The sequence below is a fragment of the Pseudopipra pipra genome, chromosome 8, assembly GCF_036250125.1.
Source record: "Pseudopipra pipra isolate bDixPip1 chromosome 8, bDixPip1.hap1, whole genome shotgun sequence".
Lineage (NCBI taxonomy): Eukaryota > Metazoa > Chordata > Aves > Passeriformes > Pipridae > Pseudopipra > Pseudopipra pipra.
Genome location: NC_087556.1, coordinates 7180060 through 7202016, shown reverse-complemented (window position 1 = coordinate 7202016; position 21957 = coordinate 7180060). Strand labels below are relative to the sequence as shown.

The following is a 21957-nucleotide window of genomic DNA, read 5'->3' as shown; positions in this document are numbered from 1 at the left end:
GATGACAAGTTATCTTCCCACTGATGGGAATGCAGAGGGGGAAGTGCAGCACGTTTGCACACCCTCAGCACATTACAGTGTGCATCTACACTTACTGCTGCATTGAATCGGAGCGCAGCACCATCATTCTGAGGTCTCCAAAGCCTACAAACACTAAGGAACTCTGCCATCTGCCTTTAACTGCCTTTGCCTTCTGCAAAGGCTCTTACATTTTTTAAGTATTCCAGTAATTAGTGAACATTAGGAAAGATCTCACTGTGTCACGAACTAATAACAAGATAATAACAATCATATGCTGCATAACTGCTGAGACCGATTATGTTACCATCTAATAAAAGAATTCTTGGTTGTATAATCAAAAGAATAGTTTAAAACGAACTAATTTAAACCTGAATGATTTATTGCAGCCCACCACAGCCAACATTTTTATTGTGCTACAACAAAAAAAAAGTAGCTATAGCAAGTAGAAGAAATTCTACTAAAATATCTTGCTTCCAGGAGTTACAATCTCCTCCTGTATTATGCCCAGGAAAAGACAATCACAGCAGAGAGAGGAATGTAGAAGAAATTCTGCAATTCCCTATTTCAGCCAGCCCTGCTGGCCCTGAGGTGGTCTATTCTGTGGCAACCCTCCCACTGCTGGGGTGTGAGGTGCACACACCTGCAGGGCTACAAGCCATCCTTTGAATCAGCTTTACTTTGAAGCTTCTGGGAAATAAATATAAGCAGCTGAGAAAGCTATCAAAATTTTCATTGTCAGAAAGCCACTTATAATTGGAGTTCTGCAGTTAAGGATGTGTGAGTTGGGCAAAACAGAAAGGAAGGGATGACCCTCACAGTATTTTAAGAAGAAAGAATTGCCACCTGGAAAAGTGCTTTACATGTTTGGACATCTTTTGATTCCAAAAAGAATTGATGGACTTCAAAGTTGGGATGAACAAGGCCATGAAACAAAAAAAACATAAGGAGGAGATTAAATATAACCCAAAAGTATTTTTCTGCCAATTAACAGAGTAAAAAAAAAAACCCAACAAAATGCAGGGAGTGTTGGGGACAAGGAGCAGGACAGAACCCAAAGAGTCCCTATATCTCTTTGCTAACTTCAATGCCACAGGAAGAGTGGGAACCAGTGGCAACACCTTACTGGAAACAGATGGAGGACAGCTGAGCTGTTTGGCACTGTTTGCATAGGTGGTATGTCAGGGCAGGAAAGGGGCCTGTTCCCCAGTGATACAGAACAGCAGTCCCAGAAGCTGCTCTAACCTCTTCCAGGGCTCAGGGCCAGTCAGGCAGAGGATTATGCAGCCCTGCTTGGCTCCTCTGCCTGCCTTGACTCCACCTCATCCTATTCACAACACAAATACAAATTTCCACTAGCTTCCATTTTTCTCAATTCAGTAATAAATAAAAAAGGCATAAAGAAGGATAAAAAAAACCTCCTAACCCTGTCACAAACAACTTTACAAGTCTTACAAAAAATTATGTCAAGCAATATGTCAAGCAACAGGGACTCCTCACATCGTTAATTACTGCAGGACATACTGTACCTTCTGTTCAGACATTACTGCTCCCTCCTCCTCTTGGATGCTTGTTCTTGGCTTGCCATCCTCAGAAGTACTCCAGCCCATCTTCTTCACACTGACAGGCACAGATGTTTTGCTGCCTTCTGTTGTTGGCTTGCTAGTCTCTTCCAAAGATTTCTGATATCCTGTTGATGATAACGTTTGCTCATCAGTACCAGTTGAGATCTGGGGCTTTGTTTTCAGGGCTTCTTTGTCACTGTGTTTTCCCACATCATTTAAAGATTCCTGGATGTAGGATTTAGTTTTTGCCTCTGATGTGGATTCGGATAGACTTCCATTTGTTTCTGGCTTCCCTGCTTCTCCTTTGACGTATGAGGTAACAGAATCTCGACATTGGTCCGAACTACAGAAAAAGGAATAGACAGCTGTTCAGTGCTTAAATCACAGGCAGAAGGGCAAAGCATCAAGCCTCTTACTGAGCCTTCAGTCTTAACAAATACATTTCACACAGAGAAAAGTAAAATTTTAGATTCCACTTGCAAACATCAATCTATTTAATAATCTTGTCTTCTGCACTGTGGCATCCTTTCAGAAGCAATGAAAATATGGTGGACACTGCAAACACGGCCAAATGTTTTATGTTAATCTCCTTCCACTTGGTGGGGGGGTAGGAAAAAGAGAAAAAAACAATATACAAAACCTACCAGTTCCCTTACATAATCATGAGCTAAAGCCTCGAGGCACTAATTCTTAAACCAGCTCTCTAACCAAAGAGGTAATGAAAGTATCTGTTACCATGCAATTACCAGTAATGACCAAATAGGTAATTTTCCCCCCAAAGTACAATATCTGTACTCCAGATAAGTTATGCCTTTAAAAAAATATTGGTATCTGAAAACAAATCCTTAGACAGTGCAGATTCTCAATAACAGACCAAGGCAAGGAAGGTTAACTACGAGACAGAAAACTGACCAAAATTTTACCCCAGATTCACTATGGACAGGTTTAACCTGGACTTTTGATATACAGTGTTCTTTTCCTTTGCATTTTTGCTCACTTTCTGTTAAACACTATGACTGTACATATGAAAATATGCCAGCTATTTGCTGGCAAAACTATTTTAAAGGATAGCAAAGTGAATTCATCTAGCTAGAAACTGATCTTCTGTTATCTTCTTAAGGAAGTCCTCCTGATTCCCAAAGTGATCTGTTTTACTAATTTAACGCAATGTAAAATGCAGAATAACAAAACTTGCTTAACAACAGGAATCTCATCAGTAGTAGTTCAAATGCTTTACAGTCCTGAAAGACAATCAGTTTGCTGAAATCAATGGCCAAATTCCCACTGGATTTGATAAGAGAGTATCTAATGCTCCCTGGAACCTTAAAACATCCTGAGTCAAAGATGCAAAGGATGTAAACTGCTGACAGACAAATGATCGCTGTGCAGATAATGATTCTGTACTGATTTACAGCTCCTGCAGACCTGGCTCCTTCAGTTCCTGCTCACGGGAGCCACGTTCAAAGCAAAGGCAGGCAGGGGCCCCTCACCCATTCAGCAGGGCTGAACATGGCAACACATACTGCCAATGTTGAAAGCTTAAGTAGGTCCAAGGGGAGGCTGGAAAAGCTCATACAAGAGAAATGCACTGAGGATAAATATATAGAAAGCACCCATCTCAGCAAGTCATTATGCTGAAGATAAATGGAGCTTGGGAGAGTGCAGGAGGAAAACCGGATATAGAGCCACTCTCCTTCCCTGATCATTCTCTGCAGTCACTGATGGGAGACAATGTACAGGACTAGATGGATTTGGTATCACCATTCTTACCTTCTTATGCCTGGTAACTCATCTCTTTTAAAACAGTCTAGTAAATGAGCATGACATAATATGCTTGAAATAAGTGTTAATAAAACTGACAATTCAAAAATCAGCTTATGGAAAAAGTAACAACTATCTGAGGGAACGCAAAGGGATGCAATAGAAAGGGTGACTGCTAAAAAGGTACTCGAGAAATAAGAGTAATGTACTATCCTGGTTTCAGATAATGTTCTTGATTTCAGCTACATCTACAGATCACTTAGATTAATTAAAAATAGAAATACACCAGATAAAGGACATGAAAAGTAATATTACCTGCTAAAGATAATACAAAATGTTTCTCAAATTCCTGTATCAAGAATGAAACCTGATAAATATTTTTAAAGACAAATACGTCTGAGGACAATTCACCTCAACTATTACTTTTTCCTTTAAATGTACATGTAAGTATACATGCATATTCTCATGGAATAGTAGAGCAGCAGGCTCTGCACTACTCCTGGAGGAACAAGCGTGGGAAAGCTGGCTAACACACACACTCCAACACAAAGGTGCTCACCTATCATCCAAGCGATCTAGCAGGCTACCACCTATCCTGCGTCCCGACGTCGGTGGCTCAGAGACACTTGACGAGTCAGGCTGCCAACCTGTAATTGAAGACATTTCGTGTTCTGCTTGTTGAACACCTTTAAGAATTGACCATACTCTCTCTTCCGTCATCTCCTCAGACTCAGCTCCTTCTTCCAGATGAATGTCCTCAAACAGAGACTTAAACTTTTCTGCCGTCATCTCCTCATCAGTACCAGACTTTTCTCTCTCAGGCTGTTCAGTCCTTACTCCTCTTTTACTAGTCTCTTCACTCTGCCTTTGTTTAGCATCTTTTGATATCCCGCCATAACTACCAAGATACCGTGGAAAATCCTTAAGGTCCACTTCCTCCAACTGGCTCTCGCCTATGGAAATATCTTTAGGTATTCCTTCTCTAGGCACTGAGAAATCGACTTTGCTGTCATCCAGTGAAGTGTCTTCTTCAGTCACCACTGGCGGTGCTGCTGCTGTACCATCTACTTGTCCCTGGGAGGTCACTAACACGTCACTCAGTCTACTGGGAGTTCTAAGGGGTGACTCTAGGCTAGAGGTGTCGCTAAAGAAATCGTCCTGATGGAAAGGGGTGGGCGGCACGAAGCGCAACCCAGTGGGAGTTTCCAGTTCCACTTGAATGGAGGGATAACCTAAGGAAGACAGCACATTTGGACTGACTGGGATGAAGCATGGAGCAACAAATAAGCAAATGCCAAATGATTCATGGGTTACGTAAAGTATGAAACACATGAGGAGGTGCAGGTGTATAAGAACCAGTGCAGTTCTGACAGATTTCGTTGCTTTGTCCCAAAGAGATGGAACAAAGAATGAGTACTGCCAGTGAATAGCACAGTGAAGCCAGTACTTTTGACTATTTTGTTAATAGTCTTTAAAGATTTCAGCAATTGTTTTTGCAGCCATTTTAACATTTTCAAGCTATAGCAGACTGTCTTATGAGCATGCAATAAATCAAATGTGGACAAGGGTGGTTGTCCCTTTATACACAAAATCTCTTGCAGCCATATTGTGCAAATCTTTATTTCCCAGTTTTGGTGGTTTTTTTAAATTTTGAAGTTTAATAAACAGATTTTAAAGACAGCAGTAAATCGTAACATAGGACAGCCACATTTTCGTCAGTAGCTATTATTTCCACAGGTCCACATTTTTAATATGCTTTTACATAAAAATACACAATACCAGAAATACAATGTTACTAATATATACCTCCAATTTAACCACAGAGTGCAAGAATGGAATAGTTAAAGAATGAAGAACAGAAATGGATCCTAATGAGGATACTAAAAATAGTAGATTTAACTACACAGCAGGATAAAAAACTAAAATAAGGAAGTTAACAAAGGGATAAGAGAACGAAAACACAACAAGGGAGAGCTATATGAATATTTCAGGTACAGTAAAGTTATACGGGTGAGAGGACTGTGGTGAGTAAGGAGATCTTGGTGATCTTGAAGATTGAGGTGATCTTGGTGACATTGGTACAATCAGATACACTGATCAAATAAAGAGAAAAGAAAAATTGATGAAAACATGAAAAAAACATACAAAAGGATTAAACTGAAATATACACACAAAAATGACAACAAAACCTTAAGTTCTTATCCTGGCAAATGAGGTTGGGTAACCTACAAAAGGAAAAAATACATGCTGTGGGGTTAACTTGACATTGTGCTGCCTGCAAAGGGAGGTGCATTAATAGGGTGCATTTGGGGTTTTGTTTCCTGAATCAGCTGAGAGAAAGGCAAAGGTGGTCTGGTCTTGGTGAGGAAAGGAAGCTTGAGGAAGGTTCAGAGAAGAGGAGAGACAGAAAGCAACTGCAGAGAAGCGATTTTGTTCCTAAAAACATTGATGCTACTATTAAAAGGCGCAAGCAACATTTCAAGAGCAACTTTCTTAAAATGTCAACAGAAAATTATTTCTGTAGTGCAATGATTCAATGACCAGCAATGCTGCTCAGTAATGGAGGCACACTGAGCTCATATGCTCTAAAGGAAAAAAAAATCTTACTAAAATACAGAGAAAGCCCAATACATACTTGAACAAATTACAAAAAGCAAAGGAAATGTTACTTATAAGGAGCTACTTATAATACATGTGAGAAAAATCAAAGTAACAATCCAATGCCTGATATCTAACATTTAAAATAAGAAAACCCCCAACATTTAGCATCTTCAACATACTGATAAATAATAAGCATTCTTAGGGAAATTTTGTTTTACAAGCAGAACTTCATTTATCCTTTTAATCTGACTCAAAATTAATCTGCGTAGTTCTAAGCTGGTACAGCTTCCTTGCAAAATTATACAATTTTAGGCATTAGCAGATGGAAAATTATATTCTTTCATGCACTAATAAAACACTTTCTTATTTTTCTACTGCCATTGCAGAAATGGTCCAAGTGAAATTCATAAAACAACTGATGGTCACATGTCTTGAAGAGGCTTGGTAGTATATTGCACATTAATTTACCCTATGCAATTACTAAGCATATTTTTTCCCTTGTTCTTTATTCTTTTCATTTTTCCTTGGAGAATTCTCACTGCTATTTATCTAGACAGGAAGCCAAAGAATACACATATTTCCAGGTAACTTGTCAAGCATGCAATACCAAGTACATTAAAAATATACATGGGCAAGCCTCAAAGGACAACTGTTGCAGGAGAAAAACTTGGTCTTGTCAACTGACACTGAGGCTGATGGGAACAAGTTTACTCAGCCACACACTTGTGGGACCCCACACTTACTCTTCTGAGATATTAATGGGCCACCTAATGTCTCCATAAACAACTTGGATGCAGGACTTGAAGGTGTACTAAGTAAATCTGCCAATGATACTTAAGTGGGAAGAGCTGTTGACTCCCTCAAAGGCAGGGAGGCCCTGCAGAGAGACCTCAACAAATTAAGAGGGCTGAGCAATCACCAACCATGTGAAGTTCAACAAAGGAAATGCCAGATTCTGCACTTGGGATGGGGCGACCCTGGATGTAGGGACAGACTGGGGAATGAGATGGTGGAAAGCAGTGCCGGGAAAGGGACCTGGGAGTCCTGGTTGATGGCAAGCTGAATATGAGTCAGCAGTGCCCTGGCAGCCAGAAGGGCCAACCCTGTCCTGGGGGGCATCAGGCAAAGCCTTGCCAGCCGGTCAAGGGAGGGGATTGTCCTGCTCTGCTCTGCGCTGGGGCGGCCTCACCTGGAATACTGGGGCAGTTTTGGGCACTGCCATACAAAAGACATTAAGCTACTAGAGATCATCCAAAGGAAGGCCATGAGAATGGTGAAGAGCCTAGAGGGGAAGCTAAGCCAGGAGTGACTCAGGTCCCTTGGTTTGTTCAGCCTGGAGGAGACTGAGGGGAGACCTCATTGCAGTCTACAGCTTTCTGATGACAAGAAGAGGAGGGGCAGACACTGATCTCTTCTCTCTGGTGACCACTGACACGACCCAAGAAAATAGCATGAAGCTGTGACAGGGGAGGTTTAGGCTGAATATTAGAAAAAGGTTTTTCACCCAGAGTGTGGCCAGGCACTGCAACAGGGAAGTGGTCACAGCACCAAACCTGCCAGAGTTCAAGAAACATTTGGATGATACTCTCAGGCACATGATGGGATTCTTAGGGCTGCCTTGTGCAGGGCCAAAAGCTGGAGTCAGTGATCCTCGTGGGTCCCTTCCAGCTCAGGATAGTCTATGACTCTATGATACCATACCATAAGCATGCTTTAGGAGAGGAAAACCCCTTTACACACTTCAAACAACTGTTTCTGTAGAACTTACAATTTCTCTTTAAAGTCACGGTTATACAACATTACTGTATTATTGGACATGTCACTGAACTAAATATGACTATGGAATTCAATTACCATCAATGGGATCATGAAAAACGTTATTTTCATCTGCAAAACTTCTGGTGCCTGAAATATTTCCATAATCAAATATTGGTCCTTCCAACAGGGTCACGATATCTATTCGATTAATTTTTGTCAATACAGAAGTTAAGGCATCAGCTGAAAAAAAAAATAAAACATGTTAGAAAAAAGTTCAGCATTGCAGAACTGTGTAACCATTTTTCTCAGTTACATTCAGATTGCATTACTTACAAATTGCTGGTATGTCCCAAAGTCTTTGGTTCTAGCAAAGCCCATCATTTGTCTAAGCAGTCATTCAGCTGCCTACTTATTCAAGATATACATCTATTAAGAGTCTACAGTGTGTCCAAGTATAATTATATTACAACACAAAAGGCACAAAGAATAAGGTCAGAGAGTTCTTAAAGAATGTATTTACTTACTACCGAAACAAAATATCCTTTTACTGGAGCATAAAGGGAGTGTAAAAATCCTTTTACCATTCTGAGGAACAACAGAATAGGCAGTCATGTAGGTAATAATGCGTGTAAGGCTACTCATGCAGTACATCATGAAAAATCATTTACAATAATCTTTTCGTGAGAACACAGTAATACTGGAAATTACCTTTACAGTGAAAGAGATCAAAGTAGACTCAAATTGTTCGTCGGAGTATGTGGATCAGAAATGATAACGAACACCACTGACAAAAATCAAACCCTCTCTTTCAGTTTGAGGAATTCAAGTGAACTGAACAGATAAACCTAAAAGTATCAGCACAGACTCAGTGTCTCCACCACTCCTTACAGGAGGAGGTTGAAGACTTTTCCTATGACCTACAATACTGTGAGACTACCTAACTTTCCCAGGCAGTCTATTTCCATGTTTCACATTCTTTGCAATTGGAAATATTTTCTTTACTGGAATTTAAGTTCATCACTTGTCCCATCAATTATGGATGTGGAGAACAAATTATTTCTTTCTGTGTACATAGTGAAAAAATATGACATATTTCTGACTTCCGGTAAAAATATAACAAAAAGCTTTTTTTCATGGGTGGTTTGTGAAGGACATTCACAATGTTTTCTTCAAGCTGGTAACAGATGAAAGGGCTATAACTTATAAACAACAAAGTTAACTACTTGAACTTACTTGTAGCATTCTTCCCATCTCTGGTAACCCATTTTTTTAATAACATGAAGCTTTGAGCAATAAGAGAATTTGGGTTTTCTACTCGGATTTGATTTATTTCATCCACAGAAAAATTCAGTTCTCTTGCCAGTTCTATAAAGACAAAAAAAAAGCAAGCAAGAAAAGGAAACAAACACAAAAACACCAAACAATGCACAAATCCCTCAGTCATTCTGTCAGGCTTATAAATACTGTCTTTTCTTGATCACATAGATATTAACAAAACTACCTGACGCAAACTTTACGGATAACAATGAACATGGCGCTATATACCCGCACTTTAATTTTCTAAGACAGACATAAGTTTGAATTTGAATCTTCCATGTGAGCTATTACCACATTTACACTCCGTAAGCCACTTGAACACGGTGGAAAAAACCCTCCTTGGAGGCTGTCTCATCACTGCTAATTTATGAACTCTGGGGTTTTTTTGGTGACTGTTACTCCTCTAGGAGCTTGCTGTGCAGCTCAGCACTGGTGAGAGCTGCCTGCTGCAGCTTTAAGCCCATGAAGGGCCAGCTCTGCCCGACAACACGCAGAGGTACACACAGTCAGGATGAAAGCATCAACTTGCTGGGGCACTGCAGGGGTCCCTGCAACCAGGGCTTTGGGGAAACTGCTGCCCAGTTTCAGCAGATACTCCAGAGGCAGCCCTGAGCCTGAGCAGGTAGAGCCTCTCAGTTCCTCGGCGGAACGTCTTGAGAGAAAAGACATCTAGCTATTTTCCCTGTGAGCCTCTCTTTGCTTTATTGTGAGACCAAGGAATGATTTCCCATTAGGTATCTTTGCCCAGCAACGCATTGCACATTTTGGGAAGCTGGCCTCACTGTGAATATGGGAGAGCCTGACGCAGTCTTGCTGCGTCCTTGGTAAAAGACAACCTGAAAATGCAATAGCAAAGACTAATTTTAATATTAAAGCAGAAAAGCTTACCTGTCCAGCTAAGTCCTAGGTGATCTGCTACAATTGCCATCCTTATATCTGTCCGTTCACATGGACTCTGTGGACCTGTGATTTACAATTTCTCAATTAAAAAGGTTTTGCACGGAAAACCACAATACTGGATAATAGTTTATTATAAATAATAGCTTTAGTTTAACTGAGTTGACGGTGCTTATATTGTTCACTAGAATGGCTGTGTGACCTTATAACCTACAAAACAAAATTTTTTCACAGCTTTTAGATTTTCACCTGTGTAAAGCCAAATGTACAACTACATGATGTCGTGTAATGAAACCAAACATGCTGACAAATCTAGCTGTTAGACTGTAGACAAGTTGTTCAATTACTGGTGAAAACCACCAAGGCCAGATTATCATCTATTTTCTCTACTTTGACAGAACAAATTTGCTGTCACGAAAGACATCTTTCAATTTCTGAGTTACATCAATTTTTGAGTTACATGAATGTCTTTGGCATGCTTCACTAGCTTTCTACAGTACAGAATTTGTTTGAAGGAAGAAAAAAGAGAATAAGACAGCACATACAGATGACAATGACAGAATGAAAACTACAGTTAAGTCACTCCACAGGCAATCACAACAGTTCATGCACTAGGATCAACAAGTTGAAAGTTTTACAAACTAGGCTTGATCTCCACGAGGTGAGCCATGAGAGCTCCAGAAACCTGACTGCCTTCATTCTCACCAGTCCTCTTACTCCTCCTCCTCTCACTGTCGGCCTTTTCAATCTTTGATTTTATAGATGCTGCCTCTGTTCTCATGTCTCTAGCAGACTTCGGTGTAATGGAAGGCTGGTAAACTTGAGTAGCTTCTGATAAGGATGTGTTCCTTGATGTACTGTCTTCTTCATCATCAGAGACCTCTGACTGCATCTTTTTCTCTTCATCAGATAGACGATCCACAAGCTTTAATGTCTCACCACTAATTCCCTTAAAATATTCAATAGAATGTTTACATACCTCCCTAAGCTGATTTTTCTTTACTTTAACTGTTGTCACGGTGACGGAGGTAGATCTTACCTTTACTGGTAATTTAGAAGGAAGTTGTTTTGTTTTTTCTTTCTCTACCTGCTCTTGTTTTGGCAGGGCCGGAGTTCTTCTAGCTAGATTACTCCTATGTGTATTTTTTACAGGAATCCTAGACCTTGCTTCTAGACAGGGAGAAGAATTATTTTGTTTTGCTTTGTCAGGCTTACTAGCCCCTCTCACTTTACTCCCTGTATTGCTTTGGAGATTATTTTGTGAAAAGGCTTGTTTTACTGAGCTGGCCTTTACAGGAAGCTTTGATTTTCCTCTAGCCCCTACCAACTCTGTTGACTTTTGCTGCTCTCCATGTGGTTTTTGCTTATCTCTTACTCTGTGTCCTTGTGTTGTCCCTGTACCTTTTCCTGAAGTGCTTTTTGCTTGATTAGCTTTCTGGAGGGAACATTTTGGTTCCAAATGTTCTTTTAGCACTACATTACAGGTAATATCATCTGTAGGGACAGCAGATGAATCCAAATTGTTGTTGTTATTAAAATTATCTTTGGGAAAATCAGTGTTTTCTGATTGCCTACAGCTTGTTTGGCTAGAAGCTGAACTCGCAATCACTGCTACAGTTTCATTTTCTAATCCCTGACCACTTGGCATCACAGCTTCTATCTTATCTGCCACTTCGCCAGGGCCATCTTTCTTCAGAGTCATGGTGGAAGCAGAAATTCCCATTTTAATTGGTGTGCGCAATTTGGGATCAACTTTGGAAGCGTTTACTGCTGCCGATGATTTCTCCAGTGAGTTACTACCAAGTGTTTGTTCCATGCAATCTCCACTGGCCTGGATGCCGGGCTTATGTTCAACTGCTGTTGTTTCTACCGGTCTCTCTACGTTTGTCTCTACAGTGCTGTCCCCTGCCTGTGGCTGTGTGATGGCAGTGACTGTACTTTTATCCCCTTCCCCCTTGTCCCCTGACTTCCCTTCAGAAGTATGCTCACCAATCTGAAAAAATTGGAGTCTTTCTTCAACAAAATCCCTCTTGCTCATGTCAATTGCACCACTGCGAGTCATCTCAAACATCTTCCCCTCATGAAATGGGAAGGGGTTGGGCTCGCTAGTTGGCGTACTCTCATCTGTTGGAGTTCTGGCTGGAGTTGTGTCAGGTGTTGTTGCTTGAGATCTGTCTTCCACTGCCAGACCAAATGGCTTAGCCTCATCATCCCTTGATTTAGTCTCAAACACTTCATCGTCACCTCGGTTATTGGACCACGGATCAAAATCTAGACTCTTAGTGGCCACAGTTTTGAAAGGTGTTGCAAATTCTTCATCTACTTTGTAACTGAAATACGAATCAGGAAATACAGTCCTGTCAGGGTGTCTGCCTTCCAAAGAGAAAAACTGTGCCCCTGACTTCTTATCGCTCTTATCTCCGGCTTTTTCAGAAGCTGGACCCTTTGAAGGTGTCTTGTCTTCTTCAGGGCCTACCTTGCCTTCCTCCTCAATGACTTCAAGCTTACTCTGGCTAAATGAGCGATCAGTCTGCTTTAGAATGCCTTCTGTAGTCCATACGTCCTTTTTGGTTTCAACTGCCGGACCTGCAAGTTTAGAATCACTCTCAGTTAAACCATCATCTTCATCTTGCAAATCATAACCGTCAAGAGAGTCAATCTCTGTCGCATCGGTATCATGGGAGAATTCTGCAGTGGTTGCTATGGAACACTCTGTGACAGACTGGTCATTGTTACTCCCATTTTGCACTACATCATTCTGGGGTGAATCAATGTCAAACTCATTAGGTTTCCCAGAAGTGGGATGTCCTAACTCTTTCTGTTTCTCAATCTTTTCAGGGGCTCTGGGTTTTGAGGTTTCTTTCTGGTCATCTTCCAGCTCCTTCAGTTTGAACGTATACTTTTTAAGCGGAACAGGTTGATAGAGAGATTCGTCATCACTGGAGTCACTGACATCTGCTCCCGGTGGCACAGGAGACGGCGGCTGTACTCTTATGACAGGTTCAGCCAGTTGGCATTTGTCATGTTCATCTTGCAAGTTCACTTCGGTCATCTCCATTTCACTCTCAGTGGAACAATGGGACTTCTTTTCTGACTCGCCTTGGTCTGCATCCAGTGGTGGAGGAGGAGGGAATTCAATATAGGCAACTCTGTTACCTTTGGGTCTTTTGTTAGAGTCCTTATTTATAAGATTAGGCAATGCTTTGTCAATCTGTGGCTCCTCAACCTCTGCCTGTTTCACAGATGTTGACTTAGCCTCTGCTTCCTCCTCTGACTCCTCAGACACCTCAGGTATAGGGCTGGGTTTGCCTGGGATATAAGCTATTAGTGAGTCAGGTGTTTTAGATGTAAACTCATAACTCACTTCCTCTGAACTCGGTGTTTCTGGTGTTAAAGGGCTTTTACCAGAGCTGTCTATAAAGGACACTTGTTCTAGCGTGTCATCTTCTGGACTACCTTGTGGAGAAGGAGGTTGTTTTTGCTGTCTAGCTGTGTAAAATGTCCCCCTTGTCTCCTGTACTGTCTTACTCTCCTGACTGACAATTTTTTTAATATTTCCTTGTTGCACCTCTTTCTCATATTGCTTTCCTACTTGAACAAAACTGACATAAACAGGTAAGGTCTTAATTTCTTTTACTCCCTCAGTGCTCACTAGCGGTGCAACTTTATCCAAGTAATCACTGTCACCGGGCTCAACTACGTCACTTGAAGGAAACTCCTTTCCTGGGCTACATTCTAAAGAATCTGGTGATTTGCTAGGGGATAGTTCTGTTTCCTCAGCAGGAGGACTTAGGCCTATTGAGCTCTGCTGCTTAGTAACTTTTCTGATTTCTGAATGCTTTATTTTTTCATCTTCCACATAATCAATCTGTCTTTCAACCTTCTCCTTAATCACAGCTGATTGGGACACTTTAGCTGAAAGTTCATAGACACCATCAAGCATGGCTCTCTTCTCCTCAACAATTCTGACTGGAATATGGGACACAGCAATTTCTTCTTTCCTTTTGGATATTTTATCAGCCACTTCACCATTACGTTCCCCCTCCCTGACAACAAATTCTCTGTATAAAACCCTTTTTGAGGGAGATTTTACAGTCAGTTCCTTCACTTCTTCTGAATGAATTCCGTTTGTGGCCAGTTTGTGCTCTGTCACAGTGATAAATTCACTTTCTTTGTCAGTTTTAGATTCAGCGTGATCAACGTGGTTTTCTTTTACTGTATCTGGAACCAGCACATGCGAAAGTTTTTCTTTCTGTGTCTTATGGTTAGAAGTTCCAGGACTTTCCCACGTCCTATAGATTTTTTTGTCCCAGTGTCCCTTCGTTGTTGAGTCTGAGCCATACGCCAGCTCTTTTGCCTGCGGTTCTGGAAGGCATTCTGGCACGCCTTTCCTCGTCTCAGTTCTTTGTTTTTGTGTGTCTGAAGCACGAGAGTCTTCAGTAGCTTTCCCTTTACCTGGAACAAGGTCTTCCTGTATTTTCACCTCTTTCTGCAAAGCAGTCCTCCCATCAACGACCTCTACTTGCTTTGCATGTTTCTCTCTGGAATAAGACTGATACACTGGTAACTTACTTTCTTGCAATTTCTTTACTGGAATTTTGGACTGACCATCCAGCTTTTTTTCTTCTTGAGTTATATCCTTACTCCTTGGACTTATACCTTGTTCAAATTTAAGCCTAATGGAACTGAGCTTTGATTGCTTCAGCTGAAATCCAGCCTCAGGTACTCCAGTCTGCTGAGCACTTCCTTTGTGTTCCATAGTTCGTTTAGAGTCCTCTGTGTGTTGCACAAATATCCTTTTTTCAGGACTGCTGGGCAAACTGGATGCTTTTCTTTCATCCACCTTGGGGAAGCATTTCCCATTGTGTGCATACTGCTTCACCTTACTCCATTCATCCCTGGACGATGGCAGTTCAGAGAGCGGAACTTTCTCGGGGCTGCTGCTGGCAGAGCTCTGGCTAGAATGTATTTCCTTGCCATTTTTTTTATGCTGCTTTTTCTCTGGAGACTGTAGCTCATCATTCAACTTCTCTGTTTTATCCCGAAAAAACTGTGATACTTCAGTGAGTTTTTCTTCTGCCTCTTTAACAGTCCTGTCCACCCTGTCTTCATATATCAACTTTTCTCTACCTCTGTCTAATCTGTCCTCAGTAAAGCGCATCCACATCGCATGTTTTGGACTACTAACATCTCCAGTGTAGTGTAACACTGTCACTTTATCATAATGATCATCTTTAGACATTTTACCTACACCATTTTCAGACACATCCTTATAGATTTTGGAGAGAATCTCTTTTTTGGGGGCAGTAGCTACTTTTTCTCTGCATCGTTTATCAGTCCCCTGTAACTCTGCACTAAGGGGTAGAGCATGGTCAGTAACTGACTCCTCAGTATCAGAATGAGACACATCTAGCTTTTCTGAAAGAAGCATTTTCTCAGCAAACCTGTAAGACTCCCCTCTTAGTTCTGACAACTCATCATCATGGTATTCTATTGAGTGCTGACTCAAAAGCTTCAGTGTTTTGTAAGAGTCATCAGACATGAGTTGAGCAGAACTAGGGCGACTGTCTTCTTCCTGGGACACGGGAGTGTTAACTCTAGAGGATTCCAGATAAGAAGGAAGTGACTCTTCGGCCGTGAGCTCCTCTTCTTCTTGCTGACCTTGTTCATCTGAACAAGGGAAAGCATCATGTTTTTCCAACTCTTTTAAGTTAATATCTCCCCGAGGTAAGTCTTTCTGATATACATACATTTCTTTCTCTGGATGCTTTTTTGTTTCTCTAATAATGACTTCAGTAGGTTCAGCCTGATTACCTTGTTCAATATGGACCTCTATTATTCGCTCCAGTTTGGGTTTCATTTTGCTGTCCTTCTCTGCATGTTGTGGTGAAGTTTCAGCAGACTTGCTAACATCGGACGTTACTGATGATTTATGTTCAAACAGACCTGCCAGTTCTTTGGAAGGGTCACGTCCAGACTGAAAGGCTTTCATTATGTCATGAACAGACATTGTTTCCTCAATTCTTTCAGATGTACTTTCTGTGCAAGGAGGTTTATGATAGACCATCCTGGTTGTCGTAGTGATATGAGTTTCTTCTTTTACTCGGACACCTTTACTAAGGACACACTTATGGTCATCTTCTTCACTGCCGCTGGCTTTCATTTGAAAAGCTTTAACCTTCTCTTTAATAGACCCAGAAGGTTTTTGCTCCAGCTCCATAAACGTAGGGGTAGGTTTTGAGGCCGGCAGCTCCTCTGCCTTATGCTCTGCAATTTCTTCAGAGGATGGTTCGTAGCTGCGGATAACATGAACTACTTCAGTTCTTGTTTCTGTAATGACGGGAGGGATGGGTACATCATGGAAAAGTGGTTTTGGCCCTGTGCTTTCAGCACTTTGCGGGGCAGAAGGTGTCTTTTCACTCCTTGTTTCAAAGCCACTGTCAGACAAGGGACTTTTATCTTGATCGTGTTGAGAAAAGTCATCTGGAGACTCTAAAATAGTGTCTGTTCCAAAAAAGGAGTCTGCAATCTTGCACAACTCCTTTTCCGATGTTGAAGGCCTCATGGAGGCTGGAGGCATTTTAAGTTTATGTTCCTGCAAAGCGATAGCTGGTTTTAAAATGCGCTTTTGTCTCTCTTCACCTTCTTTTTTCCCCTCTTCAAACTTGTACTTTATGTTTGTTAATGAACTGCTACCGATATCATTTGCTAAGTAATCAATAACTTTTGACAAGCTATAATCCTTTTCCGACATGGTTTTAGTTTTAATTTGGACCTTCTCTGGAACAGATACAGGAGGGCTTGTCAAAGCTTGCTGTCTCGCTTCATCAATCTCCTCTGTACTGAACTCTACCCAGTCATCCTCAGACAGGTGTCCTTGATCACTTTTGGATACTTTAGCCGACCCTTTACTTTCTAAACATACATCTTTTTTCAGAATCTCACTAACTTTTACTAAGTCCTCTTTTACTTTCTCAACAATTTTAAAGGGCTCTTCATCATCAATTCTACCCTCTTTTGGTATGTCAGGTTGGAACGGTTTCTCCTCTGCGACATCTGTCTGCAATATTGCAGTCATTCTTATCAGATCCTCTTTCATTTCAGCAACATCTTTCAGTATCTCCTGACTGGAGGATAAAGAAGAAGGTGTGGACAATTTGAGAGCAGAGGGTGCTAAAAACAAGGATGATTTTATTGGAGATGAAGTTCGATTAAAGGTAGGCTGTGTGCGTGCCTCTGTAGTCAATGTTTTAATAGGTGACAGTAACGCAGCAGCTGATTTTGTAAGTGAAGACGACTCTGGGAGCTTCTTTAATGCTGGTTCAGACAAAACATTGACTACAGAATATACTGGCACTGTTATTGTTGATGAAGTTACTGATGAGGTAGTTGCAGATATTGACCCAAGGGCTGTGTACAAAGCACCTGCAGGAGCAGTTCTCATTGACTGGAAAGCTGATGGTGCTGAAGATACAAATGACCTGAGTGGAGAAAATGACATTGTTGTAGCTGTTGAAAACACTCTCTCAGCCGTGTCAGCAACTGCGTTAGCAGCACAACTTGCAGAATGTGCAGCTGCAGCAATCTTGTCTTGAAAAACAGCTGCAGCTTTGGATCCATTTATTAAGTTGGCAGAAGATGGGTATTTCAGAGGTGACACAGACCCATTAAGCAATGGGACGTCTGTGTGCCCAGCTACATGTTTTGCTGGCGACGAGAGAGACGAGGCCATCATGACTTTAGTGGATGAAACAGCATCAACTGCTGACTTAGCAGGTGACACCACTGACTTTAGAGGGGACGATAAAAGTGAAGATGCTGATGTGATGACCGATTTAAGTGGCAAACTCGAAGAGTACATGTTAATGTTGGATTTGGGGGATGCTGGAGGCGTCATGGTTATGGATGACCTCTCCAAGAGAGATCCTGCTGTAGTCACTGGAGATGTCCGAGAGGGGAATGTGGTAGTGGATGCCAGCCCTTTTAGACTAGCAGCTTCTGTGACTGCGGGAGCTCTGACGAAAGAGCCTGAAGTGACCTGGATATTGTATGGAGGTTGCGATACCACAGTTTTTATTGGCGAAGAGATTGTCCGAAATGATCTAATCGGAGATGCTACATCACTAACGGATTTAACTGAAGATGTGGTAGAAGCTCCTAACGTGGATTTGATTGGAGAAGTAGAAGAAACAGACCATATTGATTTTAATGGGGAAGCTGTAGGAGTGTTAGAGGAAGAGCTTGATAAGGATGTAAAGCCTGATTTGGTTTGCCCAGGCACTGTAATTGGAGCTGTTGTCCATGACTGATATGGCCGTGTTGAAAAGAATGGCTTGTATGAGTAAGTAGCAGGCAGGGATCTTGTCGCTCCTGCACTCCGTTCAACTGTTTCTTAAATTGTTAAATTAAAATCAAACATAAAAATCAACAAAAATGATTAAAAAACAGAGAGACCAGAGAAGAAAATTGGTCAGTAAACGTTGTAATATTACAAAAAGCAAGTACAATTGTTTGCATGAGTTGGGATGAAGGGGGCAAAAGAAGATTTTAAAAAGGAAAGAAAAAAATTAGGAACGAGCCATATGCTGATAACTGGTCCAAACCAAAAAGCAACATGAAATGAAAGACAGAAAGCACATAGCAACTAAATCTGCAAACAATGAATAACAGAAAACACAACAAAGGAATCCATAAGGTAAAAATAAAGCCACACCAAAATTTCTTCTCTTACTTCCTATTGACTTTCTGATGTGCTACTTCTGAAATATTCATATCAGCTCTATTTTGCCTGTTTAGGTATGTCTCTGCTTTGTGCAACTCTTAGAATTATCCTTTTAAGAATTTCTATTGTTGCTCTATTCAGATTTGAACCTATACAAAAATATAAACTTGTGCAAAGTGACATTATATAGCTAAAATCTTTTTTTAAACCACTCAGAACTATTTCATGCAGAACCCAAAATTCCTTTAAGTGACAGGCAATTGATGTGCAAACTGTGAAGCAACTGGAATAAATTCAAATCTATATCTTCCATGCACAATTCGGATATGCTTCACACTCACAAAGCCAATAAGAGCAAGAGCTTTTCTGAGTCAATACTAAAAAAAAAAAAAAAAAAGAAAAGAAAAGAAAAGAGAAAGGAACATATGCATTTGTTTCTCATGCGATATTCCTTTTGTTTGGTAAAAACTAAAGTAAAACTTCACATGAAATGATTTTAAGAAGCATGTCATACATGAAATATGGAAAATATGATATATGATAAACGTGAGCAGGCAAAGCAACTGAATCAGTTTTTATTCATGCACAAATGTCATATCAAAACGAGCACACAGATTAATACATTTTGTATGGTGTATTAAGCACGAATATGTAAACCCTACAAAACCATTTCACAAGAGGTCATTAAAAGAAGAGTACACTTTTTCTACAAGATGTAGTGTCTTGGTACCTTTTGAGGAGATTTCTTGTATCAGCTCAAAGTCAGACCTGTTTAACTTTACAGTTCTCAAAAGGTAATGTTAGAAAAGCAGTCAAAGAAAAATATATTATGAAATAAATTCCTGGCAAGGACAAACCTGTTAAATGTTATCATCCCCCAGAACTCTCAGTTTATTCATAGGCATTTTGAACAGAATCATCATCAACCACATTTTGCATCACAGGAGGCACTCATGCCAGACAGTATTTCTGGGAATCCCATTACACATACATATCCTCTGATCCAGCAATAACATTCAGAGTTGACATTGAAAGCAACTTTGAGGACCTTTATTTTTTTTCTTGAAAGCTGGAATTAGAAATGGAACGAAAATACTGAAAGAATTTGTTCAACATACCTTTCTCTGAAGTTATACTAATAATTTGTCAAACCTGCTTGATCTGTCTTATAGACAGACAGGAACTTACAGCGAAAGAAACTCAACAAGGCTAATACTAAATCGTTAAAGCACACACACTCTTATAAAATAGTGAATATTCAGTGCACCACAGGTCCATATCCTGCAAGGAGAAATGTGCTGGTGCTACAGAAGCCAATCAAAGCCCAGAAGGTACTGTGGATGGCTGGTGATATTGCAGTATTAGAACATTAAGGTTGAAGAGAGCTTGAGTACTAGACCTGACTGGCACAGCCTAAGTCAAGAAACATTCACTTTTCCTTGCTATTTTTAAGTACAAATATACTTCTTTCCACTCCCTCCCCAAAAAAACCACCATAGTCCACTTCATTAAATGAGCTAGACTTTATTACAAAGCTTAATTAGCATCAGCTGCTAACATTCACCATAGGCTCATACAGTCTTGAGTCCAAGAAACAGACCTTAAAATGATTCTGAAAAGAACTAACAATTTGTTCAGCAGTTAGTGTTAGTAAATATCTTTACAGAGACCCCACTGCACTGGGATAAGTCAGTCTATTTCGACTGACTAGTGAGTCAAGCAAACCAACAGGCTGCCCTCCCAACTCCTCCTTCTCCTGTTAAATCACAGATTCAGATGTGTTTAAGATGCTTTTTCTGTGCTCCTTATTGCAGTTGAGGAGAAGAACCGGTACAAAGAAAAAATGAGTAATTTACCTGCATGTGCAGCTATGAACTGGACAGGGCAATTTTACTATTCTGAAGTAGCAAAGAAATTCCCCCAACCATGCAAGACTTTAGAGTGGGATAATATTCTAAAGAGTGGGTTTATATAACAGCCCTTTTTTGGCTACTAGACACGTTTGGCCTTAACAGTTTCCATCACTCTGCATCCAAGATTTTATTAGACAGCAGATGTCAGTTACTACCTTCTGTGCATTAGGCCACACTTCCTTGCTTGCAGCTGGTAGTGGAAAGCACTGAGTCTACCCATACACGTGGCCACTGCTCAGACTTGCTCCTCCTCAGCCCCAAGCAAACACTCAGGACCCAGCAGGTTTAGCCTATTGCAGCACTCCCCTTCTTTTGGGCCCTTTGTGCCCTTTGCCTGAGCAGAGATAAAGACAGGGAAGCAAGGGGAATGTGCTTCACACTGGCAGGGGTGCAGAGCTAAAAACTCTGTCTGCGTGCACATGCATACACACACACATACACACACACGCTTGTGTGAGCAAAAAGAACAATCCCTGCTGCTACCAAAACTGCTGGAGCTGTGCCATCGAATTCCCTGTAAATATCTAGAAGTTCATCACTCATATGCAGTCGCTGGAGCAAGCTCCCTGTAGTGTAAAGCAGGCACAGCAGCTGTCCTCCCCCTGTGCTGGGCAGTCTGTGCTCTCTGGAAGAGCTGCACCTCCACGCTCCTCTCCTTCCCTCACACCAGCAGGTGCAGGTGGAGTTGTGAACTACACACTCCATGTGCACAGGAGGTGGTGCTCAGCTGAGGGTCAAACCATCAGTTTGTGCTCTTTCCTGGCAAACACAATCATATCTCATAACCTCTTTAGGTACCTCACAGCTTTAAGCAATAACCACTGCCAAAAGGGACAGAATAGGTAAAGAACATGCAAGAATTCCTACTGTGTCAATCCATCTTTTTTTTTTTAATACAGCTCAAGTGGACTTAGGTTTATTCTCACCAACTTTTTGTAAATGAGACTTAATGGACCTTTGGCGAATAAATAAGTCTTTTTTTTTTTCCTCAATGAGGGCTAAAAAATTTATTGGGAGCAACATACACAGTCATCAACCTCCTTTCAAGCAACTTAATTTTCCTTGTCTCTCAGTTCCCATCAAGCCTGTGACAATACCTTAACAGTCCATCAAGATGTCTCAGCAGATCTGATAGCTTCTTCAGATGCTATATGCTTGAAGTCTTCTTCCAGGCCTGAGAAGGATAATATATTCTGGAGCACATCTGATCCAAAGAAGCCACAGATCTTATAGGATAAATAAACAGCAGCCATCCACTGGGAACTCCCAAGACCCGATGAAGTTTGTCTATGGATTTTTGGAATTATATCAAAGGGTCTGTTGCAGGGTAGCAACTAAGAAGTCACAAGTGAAAAAAAAAAAGGCAAGAAAAAGCCTGGAAATGGGGAACAACAGCAGTCAACCT

At 41.0% G+C, this 21957-nt stretch overlaps 1 protein-coding gene across 23 annotated transcripts in view; it reads right to left on the bottom strand.

The window, feature by feature from the left end:
* Positions 1-21957, bottom strand: part of ANK3 (ankyrin 3) — a 365805-nt gene that overhangs the window by 17239 nt on the left and 326609 nt on the right. For 7 of the 23 annotated variants that reach the window (XM_064662384.1, XM_064662386.1, XM_064662404.1 and 4 more), the window contains 6 exons: positions 10623-18308; positions 9909-9983; positions 8937-9068; positions 7800-7943; positions 3904-4576; positions 1548-1926 (listed from right to left, as the gene is read on the bottom strand). In XM_064662384.1, the coding sequence (XP_064518454.1) occupies positions 1548-1926; positions 3904-4576; positions 7800-7943; positions 8937-9068; positions 9909-9983; positions 10623-18308 (9089 nt within the window). Of the gene's footprint in view, positions 1-1547; positions 1927-3903; positions 4577-4948; positions 5438-7799; positions 7944-8936; positions 9069-9908; positions 9984-10622; positions 18309-21957 lie in introns of those variants that run through there. The other 16 variants (XM_064662392.1, XM_064662388.1, XM_064662389.1 and 13 more) reach the window with 7 other exon arrangements.